Consider the following 23,580-nt stretch of genomic DNA (forward strand, 5'->3'; position numbering starts at 1 on the left):
CTCATTAATATGCTGGGTTTAAAAATCTAGATAGAATCACCTAGTTTGAATCTCACTCTGTGGATGCAAAAACTGAGTCCCAGACAGACTGTAACTTTGAGTTCAGTGTGTTCTATCCCTTAGTGGTTTCAAGTGCTTTTAAACTTGTGGTTCTCACACTGAAGTATGTATCATAATCACCTGGAAGGCTTTTTAAAACAAAGATTGCTGAGCCCCTCTCCCTAGAGTTTCAGTAGAGATCTGAGGTAAGGACCAGGAATCTGTATTTGTAACAAGGTTCCAGGTGATACTAATGCTACTAATGAGGTAACGTATGGTGACTAACATAATAAAATAAAACTTAAAAAAAAAATACAAAATAAAAAAAAAAAATTTAAATATCATTTATATAAATATAATTAAGACTATACTGGGGCTCCTGGGTGGTTCATTCGTTAAGCATCTGCCTTCGGCTCGGGTCATGATCCCAGGGTCCTGGGATCGAGTCCCACATCGGGCTCCCTGCTCCGCAGGGGGCCTGCTTCTCCCTCTCCCACTCCCCCTGCTTGTGTTCCCTCTCTCGCTGTGTCTCTGTCAAAAAAATAAATCTTAAAAAAAAAAGACTAAACTATACTTAATATAAAATATATAGTAACTATATTATAAAATGTGAATATATATTTTGTAAAATATCAAGACATATTAAGTATAAGCATATGAATATTTTATAAATATTATATAATATATAATACAAATATACATTCAGGGTACCAAGTTAACTTATTTTCTATCATGCTTTAATATCTAGGTTAAAAGCACTGGAAATTAAGTTCTTTCTAAAGAATCTAGAGTACAGGTCAAACTCCACAGGATGCTATAGTGTTCTAGCCCTGGACCACCTTTCCTCTCATTTCCTACAAATCCTTAGACCCGAGACATACCAAACAATTTACACCCTGTAGTATAACTAAAACAGCAAGCTTTGCAGTCCAACAGACATGTGTTTCAATCCCAGCCATGCTATTTACCAGCATTGACCAATGGTGCCAGGCAGGAGTGAAGATTTGGTAATTTATTCAATAATTCATTTTGACTAAAAGCACAAGCACATACATGCCTGTTCACTGTACCATTCCTGTTTTTATCTGTATCTGGAGTATTCTGTATTCCAATCTCCAGTGCAGACATATGTACCCACTTCCTATTGAATTGTTGATTCTTTCAATGGTGAAGTGCTCAATAATCCCTTTTTTTCCATGTTATCTTTAGGCAATGTTGATCACTCCAATTTGTGTGCCTCTACATCAACTTTTACATGATACTTTTTTTTTTAAATCACCCTTATTAAATTATAATTTACATACAACAGAATGTTCCCAATGTAAGTGTAAACTTTGATGAATTTTGACAAGTTTATATATTCATGTAAAAACCACTATAATCAAAATTTAGAGCCTATCAATCACCCAAAGGATTCTGTAACACCTGTTCCCTCTTAGTCAATCTCCACTGCCTAACCACAGGCAACAAGTGCTAAGCTTTCTGTCAATATAGATCAGAACCATCATCTCCAGAATTTCACATAAATGGATTCATACAGTTTACACTGTGTCTATTGCCTTTTGTTCAGCATATTTTTTTGTAAACTGTTTTATTAAGGCTTAATTTATATATAAATTAATCCATTTAAAGTGCTCAATTTGATGAGTTTTAACAGCTGTATACATCCAAGCAACAACCACTACAATCGAGACACAAAACATTTTTATCACCTCCAGAAGATTCCTCATGCCATCCATCCCTTCACACATGAATATACATTTTTGTATTTGGCTTCTTTGACTTAGCAAGATTTCAATTTATCCATGTTGTCGTGCCTATCAAGAGTAAATTCCTTTGCACTGCTGAGTATTTATTCTGTAATACGGAACTACCACATTTTGCTTATCCATTCACCCACTGATGGTTATTGGGGCTGTTCCAGTTAGGGGCTACTGGGAAGAAAGGTGGCATGAGTATTAGTGTATCAGTCTTCGGAGTAGATGTTTTCATTTCTCTTTTATAAATAACTAGGATTTGAATAGCTGAGTAGTAAGGTATGTATATATATAAAACTCCTTAAGAAACAGCCAAACTGTTTACCAAAGTGGTTACACCACTATAAAATATGCTAGGAATATCTGAGAATTCCAGTTACTCCATATCCTTACCAGCCCTTGGGAGCGCCACAATTTTTTTTTTATTCATTTGACGGAGAGAGAGCACAGGTGGGGGGTGGGCAGAAACAGGCTCCCCACTGAGCAGGGAGCCTAATATGGGGCTCGATCCCAGGACCCTGGGATCATGACCTGAGACTAAGGCAGCCACTTAATCGACTGAACTACCCAGGTGCCCTAGTGCCAGAAATTTAAATTATATTCACTCTAATGGGACTGTAGTTTTAATTTGAATTTCCATGATGACAATTTTAAGCTTCTCTGTGTGTGCTCATTAGCCATTTAAGTGTCTTTTAAATATTTAGTGGATTTTTAGGGACTTCTGGGTAGCTCAGCAGGTTAAGCGTCTGCCTTCGGCTCAGGTCATGATCCCAGGGTCTTGGGATGGAGCCCCACATCACGCTCCTTGCTCAGCACAGAGCCTGTTTCTCTCTCAGCCTGCTGCTCCCCCTGCTTGTGCACTCTCTCACTCTCTGACAAATAAATAAAATCCTTTAAGTAAACAAACAAATAAATATTTAGCTGATTTTTAAATTTTTTTGGTTGTCTTACTGACCTGTACAGTTCCTTTTTCAGATGTATTAGAAGTATTTCTTTTCCTAGTCTGTGCGCTTGCCTTCTATTTCTTAATGATCTTTCAAAAATTAAGTGTTTAATTTTGGTCAAGTCCAACTTATCAAAAAAATTTTTTAAAGTTTATGGCTCAAGTTTCCTGCATCCTGTCTAAAAAGCCTTTACCTTTTCTTTCCCAAAATTGTGAAAACTTCCTGTTTTCTTATATAAGTTTTCCGTTTTGTTTTGTTTTTTAAGAGAGAACTGGGGGAGTGGTGGCGGGGAGAGGTAAAGATCTTAAGCAGGCTCCACACCCAGCACCGAGCCAACACAGGGCTCGATCTCACGACCCGAATCAAAATCAAGAGGTCTACACTTAACCTACTGAGCCACCCAGGCGCCCCTCTTATGCACGTTTTAGAACACGAGATTCTGTTGAGGTCTAAGGTGGATTTCAAGTTAATTTTTGTACATGGTTTGGTTTTGGTTTTTTTCCCCTTAATTTTTCTTTTTTAAAAATTCTTTTTTTTAACAAACCCTTGTGTCAAAGGCTGAATTTCAATAGATCGCAGCAAGGGAGCTGCTCTGCTACATACAAACCCCGACCCAGAAGCAGGTCGTCTACGAAGGGTCTGGCACCAGGTTCCCCACGAACGTGCGTTGCGTCACGGGCGACGGGGCGGCCCCCTTTCCTGGGACAGGGGCTCTCCACACCAGATCCCGGTCACGACATGTGGAGGCCCGCCGGCAGGGAGGTGGGGGACCCACTATCCGAGGCCAACCAAGTCTCTGTGGCGCTGCCTTATCGGTCTGCCTGGGCAGGATTCTGACTTAGAGGCATTCAGTCATAATCCCACAGATGGTAGCTTTGCCCCACTGGCTCTTCAGCCAACCACATATGAGATCAGTTTTTTTAATGTGGGTATGCAGTTGTTCTGGTACCATTTCTTGGAAAGATTATTCTTTCTCCCACTGAACTGCTCTGTCACCTTCGTGAAAAACTTACTATATAACCACGCATGTACTTCTGGATTCTATTCTATTCTGTTGATTTACAATTCTATCCTAGGCCAATAGTACAATGTCTGGATTTCTCTAGTTTTTTAGTAAGGAGGACTTATTACCTGACTTCAAATTTTATCTTTTTCAAAATTGTTAAAGCCCTCCTTTGCCTTTCCATAAAAATTTATAATTCGCTTGTCAGTTTCTGGGGGAAAAAAACCCACTAGAATTTTAATTTGAATCTACAGATCAACTGAAAATGGACATCTAAACATTACTGAGTCTTCCAAACTATTATCATGATCTCCCCATTTCTTAAGGTACACTTAATGTCTCTCAGCAAAGTTTTATAATTTTCAGTATACAGAACTTTCATATATTTTGTAAAATTTATTTCTAAACAGTTCATGTTCAGAGATACTTATAATGGTGTTTTAAAGTTTCTATAATTTTCATTTCTAAAAGACAGAAAATGCAACTGAATTTTTAACATTAACTTTGTACCTAAATTTACATATTATTTTCAACAGTTTTTTTTGTTTAAGATCCCTTAGGATAGGGGCACCTGGGTGGCTCAGGTCGTTAAGGGTCTGCCTTTGGGTCAGGTCACGATCCTGGGGTCCTGGGATCAAGCCCCATATCAGGCTCCCTGCTCCCTGTAGATTTCTCAATGCATCTACAACTTACCTTTCTAGGCTCTTCTCATCCCTGCCTACTCAACAGAATGCCCTTTGAGATACTCTAAAATGAGGTGCTCAGGCTCTATGTAATCTTATTCGACCAAAACAGAATCTTTGGGGAGAAAGGACCAGGTATCTGCATTTTTAAAAAGCTCCTCTATGGGCATAAAGCTCCTCTATGGCCAGCCAGGCTGAGAACTTTGAAACAGGTAGGGAACTATGAAGGTTTAAAAAAAAAAAAAAAAAAAATACCTTGATCTGTTGTCTCCGTAGCATGGCAAGTTCTCTCATGTCTCGGAATGGCTGTAGTAAATACTGATATAGTTCAGTTGTGGCTTCTGCAAGGCTGCTATAGGCTTCATCCTCCATCTGATACAAGTCCAGAAGCTCGACCATGCTTTCTGTATTCTTGTGCTTATCCAAAAGCTATGGAACAAGAAAATTTTATTACAAAGAATCTGATTATAATAGCCTATAAATACTTCCTTTTAACTCCCTCCCTTACCCTCTTCGGATGTTAGAATACTGAAACACAGAAGGAATGAAAATCACTGAATGCTTTTCATCATTTACCTCCATGCTGAGATGTCTTACTACTCAAGACCTGCTTGAATCATCCCTTTCAAACTGCTCTCATCATATTATTCCTGTTCTGTGTATTTTCTGGGACTCCATATTATCTATCTGCCTAGACTTAAATCCTTAAATATATTTTCCCAAGTATCTTGTAGCTTCCTCCGTATTTATAAAAAATTTTTTTCTTTGCTAATATACAAAGTAGTTAACAACTCTTACAATATTATTTTACTAATTTTCCCAAATCTTCTTGGCACTCCCCTCCTCCTCCCAGTTTGGAACATTCCCATATTAACTTTCAACTCCCACTTACCACATCCCTCAAAATCTAGGTTAATAAAAACCTCAACTATACTAAAGAGTTTAAGACTGACTATAATAGATTTTTATAACTATTACTTGCACTCCTTGGTACTCGTGTATGTGTTTGTGTATGTTTTCATTCATTCCTCAGCAAATACGGACATCTAACACGTTAGGCACTGGGCTAAAAGCTGGGCATACAAAAACATGGTTGTTCTCTTCAGGAAGCTTACAGTGTGGTAAATAAACAGAAACTAAATAACTAAAACTAAGTAAGTTTTTAAAAAATTACAAACTGGGGCACCTGAGTGGCTCAGTTGGTTAAGTGACTGCCTTCGGCTCAGGTCATGATCCTGGAGTCCCGGGATCGAGTCCCGCATCGGGCTCCGTGCTCAGCAGGGAGTCTGCTTCTCCCTCTGACCCTCCCCCCTCTCACGCTCTCTTCTCTCTCAAATAAATAAAATCTTTAGAAAATAAAAATTAAAAAAAATAAAAATTACAAACTGTGACAGTCTCATTTCAAAGGCACAAAATTCTGCTTTTTATTCCATACCTAAAGTTTTCACTATCTTCCTCCCCAACTTTTTGCTTTAGTTACGTTGCGCTATACATATTATACTCAATTTAGAGTCCAAATTCACTTCCTGCCCAGATTCTTACCACTAAATGTAGCAACACCTATGCCTTAGTCTTTTGCCTACTATATGATTAACAATCATGATGGATCAGATAATCTAAAATGTTTTCATGACAAAGAAGTACTATATAAATACTTGTTATTCTGTTAATATTCTAATTCCAACTTCCACTGCTAACATGGAGAATTTCCACTATCCAGTATCATCTGAATAGTTCCTCTTAGACCAATTCTCCCATTGATGGTGACTATAAACCCTGGGAAAATATTACAACACTACTACCTGAAGGCACTGTAAAGTGACCAGAAATAAATAAAAACTGGAAAGAACATCAATACTGGGGTGCCTGGGTGGCTCAGTTGGTTAAGCGACTGCCTTCGGCTCAGGTCATGATCCTGGAGTCCCGGGATCGAGTCCCGCATCAGGCTCCCTGCTCGGCGGGGAGTCTGCTTCTCCCTCTGACCCTCCTCCCTCTCATACTCTCTCTCTCTCATTCTCTCTCTCTCAAAATAAATAAATAAAATCTTTAAAAAAAAAAAAAAAAAAGAACATCAATACTTAGAAGATAGGAAAACCGTGAGTTTTTATTCACAGCATTTGGCCTGAGGGGAGGCCCCAGTGGCTGCCAGAGGAGAGAAGTTTGGCTGAAACAGAAAGTTTGGTGCTTGAAGAATCAGAGGACAGAGTTCAAGACAACCACAGCACCTAGAAAAGGGGGTAAACGCTGAAACGGAGAAAGCCAAAGGAGGAAATCCCAAATTGGTATATAAACTCTACTCAAGGGGCATCTGGGTGGCTCAGTTGGTCTTAAGCGGCTGCCTTCGGCTCAGGTCATGATGTCAGGGTCCTGGGATGGAGCCCCCAGGTGGGCTCTGTGCTTGGCAGGGAGTCTGCCTCACCCTCTGCTCTGCGCCCCCCCTCCCCCCACTTGTGCGCTCTAACAAATAAAAATTAAAAATAAATAAATAAACTCTACTCAAATTTCAGGCTGATTACCAGAACTATGTACGTACAAGATAGGCTGTGGGCAAAGCAGCTAAAGATAAAAATGTAATATTTTAGCTGCGCTTCTGTGAACGATGAGTAGTCTGCAGTTGAACCAATTAAATTAAGTATCTGCTAAAACAAATCTATTTAAAAAAAAAAAATCAACATTCTCTGGAGGAATATAACACACAACAGAGGCTCTGCAAGGTACCATTTATAATGTCCAGAATACAATCCAAATTTAGCAGACCTATAAAGAAATAGGAAAACAAAACAATGCTCAAAAAGCAATTAAATGGAGAACTGTAAGATGAGATACTTTCGATTTCGCACAGATTTTTTTTTTTTTAAAGATTTTATTTATTTATTTATTTGAGAGAGAGAGAGAGAGAGAAACAGCATGAGAGGGGAGAGGGTCAGAGGGAGAAGCAGGCTCCCCGCCGAGCCGGGAGCCCGATGTGGGACTCGATCCCAGGACGCCGAGACCATGACCTGAGCCGAAGGCAGTCGCTTAACCAACTGAGCCACCCAGGCGCCCATCGCACAGATTTTAATTCTAATTTTTTTAACGATTTTAATTTATTTGATAGAGAGAGAGAACGAACACACAAGCAGGGGGAGCAACAGAGGGAGCAAGAGAAGCAGGCTCTTCGCTGAGCAAGGAGCCCGCTGTGGGGCTCGATCCCAGGGCCCTGGGATCATGACCTGAGCTGAAGGTAGACACTCAACTGACTGAGCCACCCAAGAGCCCCTCAATTTAGCAAAGATTTTAAAGCCATTATTATAAAATGCTAATGAATGCAATTTGCTCATGAAGAATAAAAGTCTCAAAGGAGAAATAATTTTTTAAAAATATTTTATTTATTTGAGAGAGAGCAAGTGAGCACGGGGGGTGGGGGGTGCTTGGGGGCTTGATCTCATGGCCCCGAGATCTTGACCTGAGCCAAAGTCAGATGCTTAACCGACTGAACCACCCAGGCACCCCTAAAGGACATTCTAGAACTAAAAAATATAGTGTCTAAAATAGTCCTAGGGCACAGACACACTAAGAGGTTAAAAGATTAAAAAAGTAATCTTAAGTCTATGATGAGCACTTCCTATTCCCCTACTTCCTTGCTGTTGCATCAGTAGAGCTCCTGTATAAAAGAATGAAACTGAAAAAAACTTCATTTTTTTAAGATTTTAAGAAGTGGGGCGCCTGGGTGGCTCAGTCATTAAGCATCTGCCTTCAGCTCAGGTCATGATCCCGGGGTCCTGGGATCGAGCCCCGCATCGGGCTCCCTGCTCCGCAGGAGGCCTGCTTCTCCCTCTCCCACTCCCCCTGCTTGTGTTCCTGCTCTCGCTGTCTCTCTCGTTGTCAAATAAATAAAATCTTAAATTAAAAAAAAAAAAAAAGATTTTAAAAAGTAACTAGGAAAACCCAAAACACCACGGGAGACAACCAAAGACACCAGAGGAAATCCTAGCCTCTGCCACCTCTAGCAATTGCCTAGATTAACACAGATGAGTCTCCTCTAGGTGAATAACAAAACCTCAGTCTAAAGGCATATTTCTCTCAGCTCCTTTTGCCTAGTACCATCACGTCCAGCTTTCAAAAAAAATTACAAGGCATATTAAAAGCACAGTCTGAAGAGACAGCAAGCATCAGAACCATACTCAAGTAAAGCAGGGATATGGGAATTATCAGACCAGGAATTTAAACTATGATTAATATGGTAAGTGATCTTGGAGTGCCTGGGTGCCTCAACAGGTTGAGTGACCGACTCTTGGTTTTGGCTCATACCATGATCTCATGGTTCGTGGTATCGAGCTCCATGCTCAGAGGGGGAGTCAGCTTGAAGGCTCTCTCCCTCTGCCCCTCCCCCCACTCCTGCTCGCACCTCTCTCACACACACACACTCTCTCTTAAATACACAAATAAATCTTTTTTAAATTATGCTAAGGAATCTAATGGAAAAAGCAGACAACATGCAAGAACGAATGTATATAACATAAGCAGAGAGTTGGAAATACTAGGAATCAAAAGAAAATGCTATAAATCAAAACCACTAAAATGCAAAAATGCAAAAAAATAGGCTTATTATTAGGCTGGACAAAACAACAACAAAACAAACCAGCAAATGAGCTTGAAGAAATGTCAGTAGAAACTTCTAAAACTGAAAGGCAAAAACAAAAAAAATATTTGAAAAAACAAAATATCCAAGAAGCATGGGACAATTACCTATAAAAGAGTAAGGAAAAATTTGTATCAGACTTCTCTTTAGAAACCATGCAAACAAGAGAAGTAGACTGAAATAGTAAGAGTTCAGAGGTCCCTGGTCGGCTCAGTCAGAAGTTGTGATCTTGGAGTTGTGAGTACAAGTCCCACATTGGGTATAAATATTACTAAAAACAAAACGAAACAAGACAAAAAAAAACTTAAAAAAAAAGTTAAAAATCCATACACCTAGAATTTTGTATTCAGTGAAATTACCTTCAAAATTGAATGAGAAATAAAAGAGATCCTCAGGCAAACACAAATTGAGGGAACCTGTCTTGCAAGAAATATTAAAAGATTATTTGTCAGAAAGAAGGAAAATTATATAGGTCAGAAACTTGGATCTAGATAAAGAAAGGAAGAATGTTAGACAAGAATAAAAGTAAAAAAAAAAAAGAATAAAAGTAAAATAACATCTTTTCCTATTATTCTTAACGGATCTAACAGCTACTAGTTTACTCAAAATAGGAGTCACAATACATCCAGTGATTACACCTTACAGATTAGTAAAGTAAATGACAGCAAGGTTACAAGGGACAGGAGGGAAGAACTGGGAATACCTTGTTATAAGGTACTTGTACTACATGTAAAGTAGAACAGCATGATCTGAAAGAAAAGTTGGTTAGGGGGCGCCTGGGTGGCTCAGTTGGTTAAGCGACTGCCTTCGGCTCAGGTCATGATCCTGGAGTCCCGGGATGAGTCCCGCATCGGGCTCCCTGCTCGGCAGGGAGTCTGCTTCTCCCTCTGACCCTCCCCACTCTCATGTGCTCTCTCTCTCAAATAAATAAATAAAATCTTTAAAAAAAAAAAAAAAAGGTTGGTTAGTATTGCAAACCTATTATCGCAAACTTGAATGCAACCACTAAAAAAAAGTTTTAAAAGTATCACAGACATGCTAACTGATGATGTTATACTGAGAAAAAAACAGAATAATATAAGATGCTCAATTAATACCAGAAGGCCAAAAGAGTGGAAAGCAAAAAGGACAAAAACAGGGCAATCAAAAGAAAATAGTAACAGATACGGTAGGTATTACTCCAACTATACCAATTATCACTTTAAACATCAATGGCTGAAATACACCTCTTAAAAGAGACTATCAGGGTGAACATAAAAACAAGATCCAACTGTATGTTGTCTAAAAGAAACTCACTTTAAATACAGACACAGGTGGGTTAAAGTGGTAAAGACATACCATGCTAACACTAGATCAAAAGAAAGCTGCAGTAGCTATATTACTTTCAAAAGCAGACTTCAGAACAAGGAAAATTATCAGAGAAAATTATAAAATAGTTAATTCTCCAATACATAATAATCCTTAATGTGTATATGCCCAAAAACATAACACCAAAATACCCAAGTTAAAAATGGATACAACTACAAGGAGAAAAGGAGTCCACTATGACAGCTGGAGACATCAAGATCCCTTATCAGTAATGGACAGATCCAACAGGCAGAAAATCAATAAAGATATAGCTGAACTCAACAGCACCATCAATGGGACATAATTGACATCTATCAACTATTTCATCCAACTGCAGCGAAATACATTATTCTTTTTGAGCTCACATGGAACATTTACCAAGACAGATCACATTCTGGGCCTAAAACACATCATAATAAATTGAAAAGAACAGAAATCAGGGGCGCCTGGGTGGCTCAGTCGTTAAACGTCTGCCTTTGGCTCAGGTCATGATCCCAGGGTCCTGGGATTGAGCCCCACATCGGGCTCCCTGCTCCGCGGGAAGTCTGCTTCTCCCTCTCCCACTCCCCCTGCTTGTGTTCCTGCTCTATCTCTCTCTCTCTCTGTCAAAAAAAAAAAAAAAAAGTCTTTCAAAAAAAAAAGAACAGAAATCATACAAAGTATGCTCTTAGACTACAATGGAATTAAACTACAAATCAGTAACAGAAATATTTCTGGAAATCCCAAAATCCTTGGAAGATAAAACAACACAATTTTAAATAGTGCATGGGTCAAAGAAAAAGTCAAGAGAAATTTTAAAATATTTTCAACTCAAGAAAAATGAAAACAGCAAAATTTTTGGGTTGCAGTAAAAGTGTTTAGAGGAAAATCTGCAGCACTGAATGCATATTACAAAAGTCTGAAAGCAATAATCTAAATCTTTACCTTAGAAAAGAGCAAATTAATTTCAAAGACTGCTGGAAAAAAAAATTTAGAGTATAAATCAATGAAATTGAAAAGAGAATCAATAGAGAAAAATCAATGAAACAAAAAACTCTGGTTCTTTGAAAACATCAATAAAATTGATAAACCTCTATCGAGGTTAACAAAGAAAAAGAGAAGACACAAATAACTAGTATCAGAAATGAAAAAGAGACATCATTACTGATCCCATGGACATTAAGAGGAATATAAGAACATCTCTATGCCCACAAATTCAAAAAACTTAGTGAAATGGATGAATTCCTTAAAAGATACACTCTAATGAAACACAAGAATAGATCATCTGAACAGGCCCTTATTCAAGAAATTGAATTCATAACTAATAACCTCGCAACACAGGGAACACCAAGCGCAGATGGGCTCACTGGTGAACTCTACCAACAATTTAAGGAAGAAATTTTGCCAATTCTCTACAATCTCTCAAGAATACAAACATAGAGGGCGCCTGGGTGGCTCAGTTGGTTAAGCGACTGCCTTCGGCTCAGGTCATGATCCTGGAGTCCTGGGATCGAGTCCCGCATCGGGCTCCCTGCTCGGCAGGGAGCCTGCTTCTCCCTCTGACCCTCCTCCCTCTCATGCTCTCTGTATCTCATTCTCTCTGTCTCAAATAAATAAATAAAATCTTTAAAAAAAAAAAAAATACAAACATAGAGGGAATACTTCCTTATTCTAAGAGGTCAGCATGTGCCTAATACCAAAAACAATTACAAGAAAACTACAGATCAACATCTCTCATGAATGTAGATGCAAAAATCCTCAACAAAATATTAGGAAGTACATACAACACTGTATAAAAAGAATCATGCATTATGACCAAATATGATTTATTCCAGGTATGCAAGACTGGTTCAGTATTAAAAAAAAAAAATCAATGTACTCTATCACATTACAGTCTAAAGAAAAAAAATCATGATATTAATAGATGCAGGAAAAGCATCTGACACAACCCAACGCCATTCATGAAAAAAAAAAACTATCAGCATACTAGGAATACAGGGAAATGTCCTCAACTTGATAAAGAACAAAAACCTAGAGCTAACATCATATTTAATTGTGATAAATTAGATGCTTTCCCATAAGATAAGGTACAAGGCAAGGAGGTCCCCTCTCATCATTCCTATTTAACATCATACTGGAAGTCCTAGCTAATGCAATTAAGAAATAAAAGGTGGGGCGCCTGGGTGGCTCAGTCAGTTAAGCATCTGCCTTTGGCTCAGGTCATGGTCCTGGGGTCCCGTGTCGGGCTCTCTGCTCAGTGGGAAGCCTGCTTCTCCCTCTCACACTCCCCCCTGCTTGTGTTCCCCTCTCACTGTATCTCTCTGTCAAATAAATAAAATCTTTTTAAAAATAAAATAGAATAAAATAAATAAAAGGTATACAGACTGGAAGAAACAGAACTGTCTTTACACAGATGACATCACTCTGTACAAAATCCAAAGGAGGAGAATGGAGGGGAGGGGAGGGGAGGGAAGAAACCCCTCCAAATATAACTTATGTTAGCACACAAAAATTGAAATACTTGGTATAAATCAATGCACAAGATCTAAATGAAGAAATTACACAACTCTGATGAAAGACATCAAAGATCTAAACAAATGGAGATATATTCCATATATATGGACTGGAAGACTTAACTACTGTCAAGATGCCAGTTCTCTTCATCTTGATATGTCTTGATACTCAACACAATGCCAATCAAAGTATCAGCAAGTTATTTTGTGGATATCAATAAACCACTTCTGAAGTTTATATGGGGGGACGCCTGGGTGGCTCAGTCGGTTAAGCGTCTGCCTTTGGCTCAGGTCATGATCCCAGGGTCCTGGAATCGAGTCCCTCACTGGGCTCCCTGCTCAGTAGGGAGTCTGCTTCTCCCTCTGCCACTCTCCCTGCTTGTGCTCTCTCTCTCTCTGACAAATCAATGAATAAAATCTTTAAAAAAATAAATAAAGTTTATATGGGAATGCAAAAGTCTCAGAGTAGCCAACACAATATTGAAAAACAAAGTGAGAGGACTGACACTATCCAACTTCATTAAGTTACTAGAAAACTACAGTAGTCAAGACAGCGGGGTACTGATAAAAGAACAGATCAACAGAATATAGAGTCCAACACAAACCTACACAAATACAATCCAGTAATCTTTTGACATAGAAGTAAAGGCAATTCAATGAATAGTCTTTTCAACAAATGGGCATTCATCTGCAGGAAGGAAGGAAGGAAGGAAGGGATCTATCTAGACAGACGTTACTATATACCTTTCACAAAAATTAACTCAAAATTGATCATGGACCCACATGTAAAATGCAAAACTATAAAACTCCTAGAAAATAACCTAGGAGAAAATCTTGGTGACCATGGGTTTGATAGATGTTTTAGACACAACACCCAAAGCACAATCCATGAAAAAAAAATTATAAGCTGGACTTTGTTATAATTAAGAACTTATACAAAAGCGGGCACCTGGGTAGCTCAGTTGGTTAAGCGACTGCCTTCGGCTCAGGTCATGATCCTGGAGTCCCGGGATGGAGTCCCACATCGGGCTCCCTGCTTCGCGGGGGGTCTGCTTCTCCCTCTGACCCTCTTCCCTCTCGTGCTCTCTGTCTCTCATTCTCTCTCTCAAATAAATAAATAAAATCTTTAGGAAAAAAAAAGAACTTATACAAAAGACACTCAAAAGAATGAAAAGACAAGCTACAGGATGGTGGGTGGCTTAGTCGGTTAAGTGTCTGCCTTTGGCTCAGGTCGCAATCCATCCTGGGATCGAGCCCTGATTTGGGCTCCCTGCTCAGTGGGGAGTCTGCCTCTCCCTCTGCCCCTCCCCCTCGCTCATGCTCTCTCTCTCTCTCTCTCTCTCAAATAAAATCTTCAAAAAAAAAAAAAAAAGAAGAGGAGACGAGCTATAGAGAAAACACTTGGAAAATACATTTCCGATAAAAGACTGTTATGCAAAACATACAAAAACCTCCCAAATCTCAACATTAAGAAAACGACCCGGGCGCCTGGGTGGCTCAGTTGGTTAAGCCACTGCCTTCGGCTCAGGTCATGATCCCAGGGTCCTGGGATCGAGTCCCGCATCGGGCTCCCTGCTCAGTGAGGAGCCTGCTTCTCCCTCTGACCCTCTCCCCTCTCATGTACTCTCTCTCTCAAATGAATAAATAAATGTAAAAAAAAAAAAAAAAAAAAGACCCAATTTAAAAATGGGCAAAAGATCTGAAGATACCCATCAAATAAGATATACAGATGCCAAGTAAGCATATGAGATGTTCAACATCATACTGTCATCTGAGAACTGCAAATTAAAACAATGAGATGCCACTACACACCTGACAATACCAAATGCTGGCAAGGATATGGAACAACCAGAATTCCCATTCATTGTCAGTGGTAATGTATTCTTATGATCTGTTGTTAGGCACATGCACATCATGGATTATTAGGTCTTCTTAGAGAATTAACCCTTTTATTATGTTATGTTATTATATTAACCCTTTTATTATCCTCTTTGTCCTTGGTAATTTCCCTTGGTCCAAAGTCTGCTTTATCTCAAATTAATATAGCTATTCCAACTTTCTTTTGATTAGTGTTAGCATGGTATCTCTTTCTTACAAAACTAAATATATTGTCACCATATAATCCAGCAATCATGTTCCTTGATATTTACCCAAATGAGGTGAAAACCTAAATCCAAACAAAATCTACACATAAAGGTTATAGGAGCTTTATTCATAAATGCCAAGACTTGGAAGCAACAGAAATGTCCTTCAATAAGTAAATGAATAAACAAACTGTGGTACATCCACACAATGGAATATTCATTCAGCATTAAAAAAAAAAATGAGCTGTCAATCCACAAAAACAAAACAAAAAACAAAAAAAACCCCAAAAACACAGAAAGGAACCTTAGATACATATTCAAAGGTGAAAAGAAGCCAATCTGAAAAGGCTACATATTTTATGATACCAATTCTGGAAAAAGCAAAATATGAAGACAGGTTAAAAAAAAAAAAATCATTAGTTGGCAGCAGTTGGAGAGAGGTGGCACACTCCAATGAATGAGTAAGGGAACATGTGATTTTTAGAGCAGTGAAACTGTTCTGTATGATACTGTAATGATGGATACAGACATTCCCCATTTGTCTGTCAGAGAACTGCATAACCCAAAGAATGACCCCTAATGTAAACTATGCTTTTTAATATTAGGGGAGACTGTGGGAAAGAGGGGAATAAATAGGAACTCTATGTATTTTCTGCTCAATTTTTCTGTAATCCTAAAATTCATATAAAACAAAGTCTACTGGGGTGCCTGGGTGGCTCAGTCAGTTAAGCATCTGATTCTTGATCTCAGCTCAGGTCTTGATCTCAGGGTCCTGAGTTCAAGTCCGGCCCCGGGCTCTCCACTGGGCGTGGAGTCTACTGAATGAATGAATGAATGAACGAACGCATAAATAAAACAAAGTCAATTAATTTTTATATGATAATACAAACCTACTTAAAGACAACATTGTATTTCACTGTACGTGTGCTTATTTTTATTTTTTATTTATTTTTTTAAAGATCTGATTTATTTGTCAGAGAGAGAGCACGAACAGGGGTAGCGGCAGATGGAGGGAGAAGCAGGCCCCCCACTGAGCAAGCAGGCAGAGGGAGAAGCAGGCTTCCCGCAGAGCAGGAGCCCGATGAGGGGTTCGATCCCAGGGCCCTGGGATCATAACCTGAGCCGAAGGCAGATGCTTAACCGACTGAGTCACCCAGGAGTCCCATGTATGCTTATTTTTAAAGTAAAACAAAAAGATTAAAAATAAATTCATAATAACCAATTAACACGATTTTTGTCTCTGCTAAGCCCGGTGATCAGATCAATGTCTTTCTGCTGTGTTAACAAGTGCTTTTTGTTTTGTTTTGGTTTTTATTTTATTTTATTTATTTATTTGACAGACAGCACACAAGCAGGGGAAGCAGCAGGCAGAAAGACAATTCTGGAGATACTAAGAGACCCTGCTGGCCCTGAGTTATATGCCAAAGTGGTGAGAAAAGCTTGGAAGGGGCATCAGAGTGCATGCAGAGAGATCAGTTCACAGGCTCCTGGGTGAGTCCATGAAAGTTGGAAGTTTTTACACTGGGGGAGAGAAGAACAAAGATTCAAGAAATGCTCTGGAGATAAAATCAGTGGTACTTGGTGAAAAACCAGATTTTAGCACAGAGAGAATTAAGGATGACTACTAGGGGTCTGGCACTAATTGAGAGAAAGAACAAAGGAATAGAGACTGCTTTTTAGTGGCAAAGATTAACAGATTCAGAGACACTGTCTAAATTGCTTTTTAGATACCCAACAGGAGAGTCATGTAGGGGATACAAAATGTCCAAGAAAGACCTTATCCTTAAGAGGTCTACAGTCTAACTAGGGAAGCAAGCTAACAGACATAAAAATAAAATACTGATTATAAAAGACAGTAAAATGTTAGAGAAAAGATGGATCGGAGTAGGCTAATGCAGTTGGAAAAGATGCTCTAAAACCAGGATTTGAACTGGGTCTTGAAGGATGAGAAGTGCTGGGTAGGTGAAGGAGGGCAAGCCAGACTTGAGAAATCACATGAATAAAAGCATCTTGGATAAAGAATCTGGGTGGGATGAGGGGTAGCAAAGTATCATATTCCCTGAAGTCTGGAGGGTTCACACTAAGAACAGGGCATCACACTGAGTCTGTAAATGCAGCACATTCTAATAAGCAGTAAAACCACCTACAGAGTAGGAAAAAAGAACGATGTATGTGGTCAACCCGCCCTCTTTAATTTAGTTGGCTGTGTTCAACTCAGCTAAATATCCAGATCAAACAGATGGTCATTTAGTACCTGGTTACTCAAAATATGGTCTGTGACTAGCAACACCAGCATCATGTGGGAATCTGTTATTAATACAGAACCTGAGGGCCCACTCCAGTACCACAGAATCAGAATCTGAATTTTAGTTAAGACTGCCATGTGATAAGCATGCATGCCAAGGTTTGAGAAACTCTACTTTAGTAACACCTTAATATACCCATATTAACAGTGATGTGAGGCAAAAGTCTCTCTAAAGTTATATAAATTATGGCAGGTGACTTTTCTTCAATCAAAAACAATTTTTCCCTCTCACTCTCTCACTACATTTACTATTAGATTAATTAGCACTATAGGCATACTTCGTTTTATTGTGCTTCACTTTACTGTACTTCAGATACTGTTTTTGTTTTTAACAAATTGAAGGTTTGTGGAAATCCTGTGTTAAGCAAGTCTATCAGTGCCATTTTTAAAACAGAATTTGCTCACACCATGTCTGTGTCATGTTTTGGTAATTTTCACAGTATTTCAAGCTTTTTCATTATTATCTTTGTTAGGTGATCTGTGATCAGCACTCTGATGTTGCTATTCTAATAGTTTTGGGGCACCATGGACCATGCCCATATAAGATGGTGAACTCAACAGATAAATGTTGTATATTGTATGTTCTGAGTGCTCAACCAACTGGCCAATCCCCCATCTCTCTGCCTCTCCTGTGGCCTTCCTACTCCCTGAAACACATCAATATGAAGATTAGCCTAATTAATAACCCTACAATGGCCTCAAAGTGTCTAAGTTAAAGTGAACTTTAAATCAAATACTAGAAATGATTAAGCTTGGTGAAGGTATATCAAAAGCTGAGGGAGGCCTCCTGCACCAGTTAGCCAAGTTGTAAATGTAAAGGAAGACTTCATAAAGGTAATTAAAAGTACTACTCCAATGAACACACAAATGATAAAGTGACAGAGCCTTACTGTTGATACACAGAAAGTTTTTAGTGGTCTGAAAAGTTCAAACCAGCCGCAATATTCCCTTAAGCCAAGGCCTAAATCCAGAGCAAGGCCCTAACTCTTTTCAATTCTATGAAGGCTGAAAGAGGTGAAGAAGCTACAGAACACAAGCCTGAAGCCAGGAGAGGTTGGTTCAAGAGGTTTAAGGAGAGAAGACGTCTCCATAACATAAAAGTGCAAGGTGAAGCAGAAAGTGCTGATGTAGAAACTACAATAAGTTGCCCAGAAGATCCAGCTCAAGCAATTCATGAAGGTGGCTACACTAAACAACAGATTTCTTATGCAGACAAAACAGCCTTACATTGTTATAGCTGAAGAAGATGCCATCTAGGATTTTCAAAGCTAGAGAAGAGAACTTAGTGCCTAGCTTCAAAGCTTCAAAGCTTCAAAGGATAGAGACTAACACCCTTGGTAGGGGCTAATACAGTTGTTGTCTCTAAACTGAAGCCAATGCTCATTTACCATTCCCAAAATCATAGGGCCCTTAAGAATTACACTAAATCTATTCTGCTTATGCTCTACAAATGCCAAAGCAAAGCCTGGATGACAGCACATCTATTTACAATATGGTTTAACTGAATATTTTAACCTCACTGCTTAAAATATCTACTGCTCAGAAAAAAACAATTCATATCAAAGTATTACTGTACACTGACAATGCACCTAGTCACCCAAGAGCTCTCACAGAGATGAACAGTGAGATGAATGTGGTTTTCATGCCTGCTAGCACTATAACCATTCCACAGCCCATGGATCAAGGAGTAATTTTACTCTCAAGTCTTATTCTTTAGGAAATCTATTTCATAAGGCTATATCTGCCATAGGTAGTGATTCCTCTGATGGATCTGGGCAAAGTCAACTGAAAACCTCTGGAAACAATTCACCATTAAGAACACTCAGGATTCATGGGAAAATATCAAAATATCAACATGCATAGGAATTTCGAAGAAGTTGATTCCAAACCTCATGAATGATTTTGAGGGGTTCAAGACTTTAGTGGAGGAAGTAACTGCAGATGTGGTAGAAAGAGCAAGAGAACTAGAATTAGAAGTGGAGCCTGAAGATGTGACTGAACTGCGGCAATCTCATGATAAAACTTGAACAGATGAGGAGTTGCTTCTTATGGATGAGCAAATAAAGTGGTTTCTTGAGACAGAACTTAATCCTGGTGAAGATGCTGTGATGACTGCTGAAATGACAACAGAAGATTCAGAATATCACATAAACTTAGTTGATAAAGTAGGGGCAGGGTTTGAGAGGACAGACTCCTAATTAAGCTAGAAGTTCTACTGTGGGTAAAATGCTGTCAATCAGCATCACATGCTATAGAGATACTGTTCATGAAAGGAAGAGTCAATCAATGCAGCAAACTTCACTGCTGTCTCATTTTTAAAAATTGCCACAGCCACCTCAACCTTAGGCAACCGTCACCCTGATCAATATGCAGCCATCAGCACTGAGGTAAGACCCTTCATCTTCAAGAAGATTACAACTCACGGAAAGCTCAGAAGATTACCATTTTTCAGCAGTAAGGTTTTTTTTAAAGATTTAGTTATTAAAAAAAAAAAGATTTAGTTATTTATTTGAGGGGGGGCAGAGGGAGAGGGAGAGGGAATCTTAAGTAGTCTCCGCACTGAGTGCGGAGCCTGACATGGGGCTCGATCTCACAACCCTGAGATCATGACCTGAGCCAAAATCAAGAGTCAGACACTTAACTGACTGTGCCACCCCGCACCCTTAAACTATTGTTAAATTAAGGAATGTACATTGTTTTTTTGTTTTTTAGATATAACACTACTGTATACTCAATAGACTACAGTATAGTGGAAACAACATTTATATGCACTGGAAAACCAAAATATTCATTTAACTTGTTTTATTGTGCCATTTGCTTTACTGTGGTGGTCTGAAACCGAACCCACAATATCTCTAAAGTATGCCCATGTTTAAACTAAAATTGAGCCAAACCTCTCATTTTTCATGGTTCAGTTCTCTATTAAAGCACTTTCAGTGGATGGAGGTGGGGTGGAGGGGCATTTTTAGCTATTCAAAGGAAAAAAAATACAGTTATTACTGAAGTCAATCACAGAATGATCTTTAGTAAGACAGGTACAGAGTGACAAAATCAGCCTGGTCTTATCTCCAGCACCTGCCAGGATGCTATCTCCAGTATGCAAGCCATTCCATGAAAGTGGATGTTTAAAGGCAATGGCCACTGAGGTGCCTGGGTGGCTCAGTCAAGTTAAGCATCTGACTCTTGGTTTTGGCTCCGGTCATGATCTCATGCGTCATGAGATTGAGCCATGTCCAGCTCCCACACTCAGCAGGGAGTGTGCTTGAAGATTTCTTCCTCTGCCCCTCCCCCGACTCACACAGTCGTGCTTACACGTGCTCGTGCTCTCAAATAATCTTTAAAAAAATAAATAAAAAAGAAATAAAGGCAATGGCCACTGATTTGAAATCATCAAATTAACTCTTTTCATTCTGATGAGATGCTTACTTTTAAAAAAATTATAAATTGGCCTTTTTATTATGGGGCAATAAAATGATCATCAAGATATTCTGGTTCTGGGGCACCTGGGTGGCTCAGTCGTTAAGCGTCTGCCTTTGGCTCAGGTCATGATCCCAGGATTCTGGGATCAAGCCCCACATCGGGCTCCCTGCTCAACGGGAAGCCTGCTTCTCCCTCTCCCACTCCCCCTGCTTGTGTTCCCTCTCTTGCTGTGTCTCTTTATCAAATAAATAAATTAAATAAATAAAATTGCAATAGAAAAAGAATTCAATAAGCTTAGTTATAATTTATATGCAGAAACCAACAGCCCTGTTATAGTAAAAACAACTAGCAAGGATTCCATTTACAACAGCAATACAAAGAAAAATACTTAGTATTAAACTTCCATCTATTAAGAGCCATGTAACTAAAATGTTTAAAAGTACCAAAAGAGGGCGCCTGGATGGCTCAGTCGGTTAAACCTCTGTCTTCAAGCTCAGGTCATAATCCCAGGGGCCTGGGACTGAGTCCTGTCTCGGGCTCCCTGCTCAAAAGGAACCTGCTTCTCCCTCTCCCTCTGCCATTCCCCCTGCTTGTGCTCTCCGGCTCTATCTCTCTGTCAAATAAATAAATAAAATCTTAAAAAAAAAAAAGGTACCAAAAGATGATGTAAATAAATGGAAGACTAGTAATAAAAATATCAATTCTTGGGTGCCTGGGTGGCTCAGTTGGTTAAGCGACTGCCTTCGGCTCAGGTCATGATCCCGGAGTCCTGGGATCGAGTCCCGCATCAGGCTCCCTGCTCAGCGAGGAGCCTGCTTCTCCCTCTGACCCTCCCCCCTCTCATGTACTCACTCTCTCTCTCATTCTCACTCTCTCAAATAAATAAATCTTTAAAAAAAAAAATCAATTCTTAATAAATTAATCTATAAATTTCACATGGTAATAGTTTCTTGACATCTTTATGGCATAAGAAAAGGCCAATTTTAAAGTCACATGGAGGGTGCCTGGGTGGCTCAGTTGTTAAGCGTCTGCCTTCAGCTCAGGTCATGATCCCAGGGTCCTGGGATCGAGTCCCACATCGGGCTCCCAGCTCGGTGGGAAGCCTGCTTCTCCCTCTCCCACTCCCCCTGCTTGTGTTCCTGCTCTCACTATCTCTCTGTCAAATAAATAAATAAAATCTTAAAAAAAAATAAAGTTCACATGGAAAAATAAGAGGGCAAAATAGAAAAAAAAAAAAAACTTTTATAAAGAGTAATTGTGGAGAGGGGCAATGGCCTTACCAGGTATTATAAATATTTGATAAAAGTATCAACTACAACGTATTATTAAAGAGCTTACATAAATGGAAGTTTACTGCAAAGTATGAATCAATCAAGAAATCATGTGATAACTGTCATTTCATCAGGAAATAAAACAAGCTGGAGTCCTACCTTATTCCCTATACCAAAATAAATTCCAGTTCCATCCAGAAATTTTTTTAAAGAAATTTAAAATGCAAATAACAAAATCATAAAAGTAGAAGATGTGAGGGGTTTTGTTTTTGCTTTAAATAATCTCATCATGGGACACTTTTTAAAGCATGAATCAAAATCCAAAACTATCAAAACAGACTAATAAATTTTGCTGCAAAGTTTTAAACTGGCTACAAAGGCATACAAAATAATATCAAGAAGCTAATTATAAAGTGAAAAGTACTTTCAACACAGACAATTTCCACAAACAATACAGTAGAAATATAGATGAAGAATGTAAGGGGTTCAAAGAAATTATTTCTGAACAAATGAAGATTCACTCATAAAAGATTAGCAAAATAAATTACAAACTTTTCACAGGTAAGGTTTTGAAAAATACAAAAAAGTTTTTGAAAATACAGTCTTGCAGGGGCGCCTGGGTGGCTCAGTCGGTTAAGCGACTGCCTTCGACTCAGGTCATGGTCCCAGGGTCCTGGAATGGAACCCCACATGGGCTAACTGCTCAGCGGGGAGCCTGCTTCTCCCTTTCCCCCTGCCACTCCCCTACTTTGTGCTCTCTCTGTAAAATAAATAAATAAAATCTTAAAAAAAAAAAGGGGAGAAATCGTCTAGGGTTGAAAAGGATGTAGAAACAAAAGGCAACCTCCTTGGGTTTGAGAGCCAGTAAACGGGTATACCTCTACAGAAAACAACTGTATTAAAATTCACATTCTCTTTGACCCAGAAATTCCCTTAAAAATTTATCCTATAGATATACTTGCACATGTGGGAAAAGATATGCAATTTTAACAGGAACAGCATAAGATGGGGGGGAAAGCTATGTACCAAAACAAATCCGTTCAGTGTAGTATTATTTAGCCATTAAAAGAAATGCAGCCTGTTATGAGAAAAAAATACTACTAGACGCGTCTTTGGAGACAAGGGAAACAAAAGCAGAACTGAACTATTGGGACTTCATCAAGATAAAAAGCTTCTGCACAGCAAATGAAACAATCAACAAAACTAAACAACAACCTACAGAAAGGGAAAAGATATTGGCAAATGACATGTCTGATAAAGGGTTAGTATCCAAAATCTATAAAGAACTTATCAAACTCAACACTCAAAAAAATAATCCAGTTAAGAAATGGGCAGAAGGGGGCGCCTGGGTGGCTCAGTTGGTTAAGCGACTGCCTTCGGCTCAGGTCATGATCCTGGAGTCCCAAGATCGAGTCCCGCATCGGGCTCCCTGCTCAGCAGGGGGTCTGCTTCTCCCTCTGCCCTCTTCCCTCTCGTGCTCTCTGTCTCTCATTCTCTCTCTCTCAAATAAATAAATAAAATCTTTAAAAAAAAAAAAAGAAATGGGCAGAAGGGCGCCTGGGTGGCTCAGTCGTTAAGCGTCTGCCTTCGGCTCAGGTCATGATCCCAGGGTCC

General features: G+C 39.1%; 1 protein-coding gene across 1 annotated transcript in view; it reads right to left on the reverse strand.

Annotated features, from left to right (window-relative positions):
* Positions 1-23,580, reverse strand: part of JMY (junction mediating and regulatory protein, p53 cofactor) — a 98,459-nt gene that overhangs the window by 57,012 nt on the left and 17,867 nt on the right. Inside the window, exon 2 of the mRNA XM_081825589.1 lies at positions 4,682-4,855. Within this exon, the coding sequence (XP_081681715.1) occupies positions 4,682-4,855 (174 nt within the window). The remainder of the gene's footprint in view (positions 1-4,681; positions 4,856-23,580) is intronic.

This window comes from Leptonychotes weddellii, chromosome 7 (assembly GCF_054177405.1).
Source record: "Leptonychotes weddellii isolate Sample4059 chromosome 7, ASM5417740v2, whole genome shotgun sequence".
Taxonomy (NCBI): domain Eukaryota; kingdom Metazoa; phylum Chordata; class Mammalia; order Carnivora; family Phocidae; genus Leptonychotes; species Leptonychotes weddellii.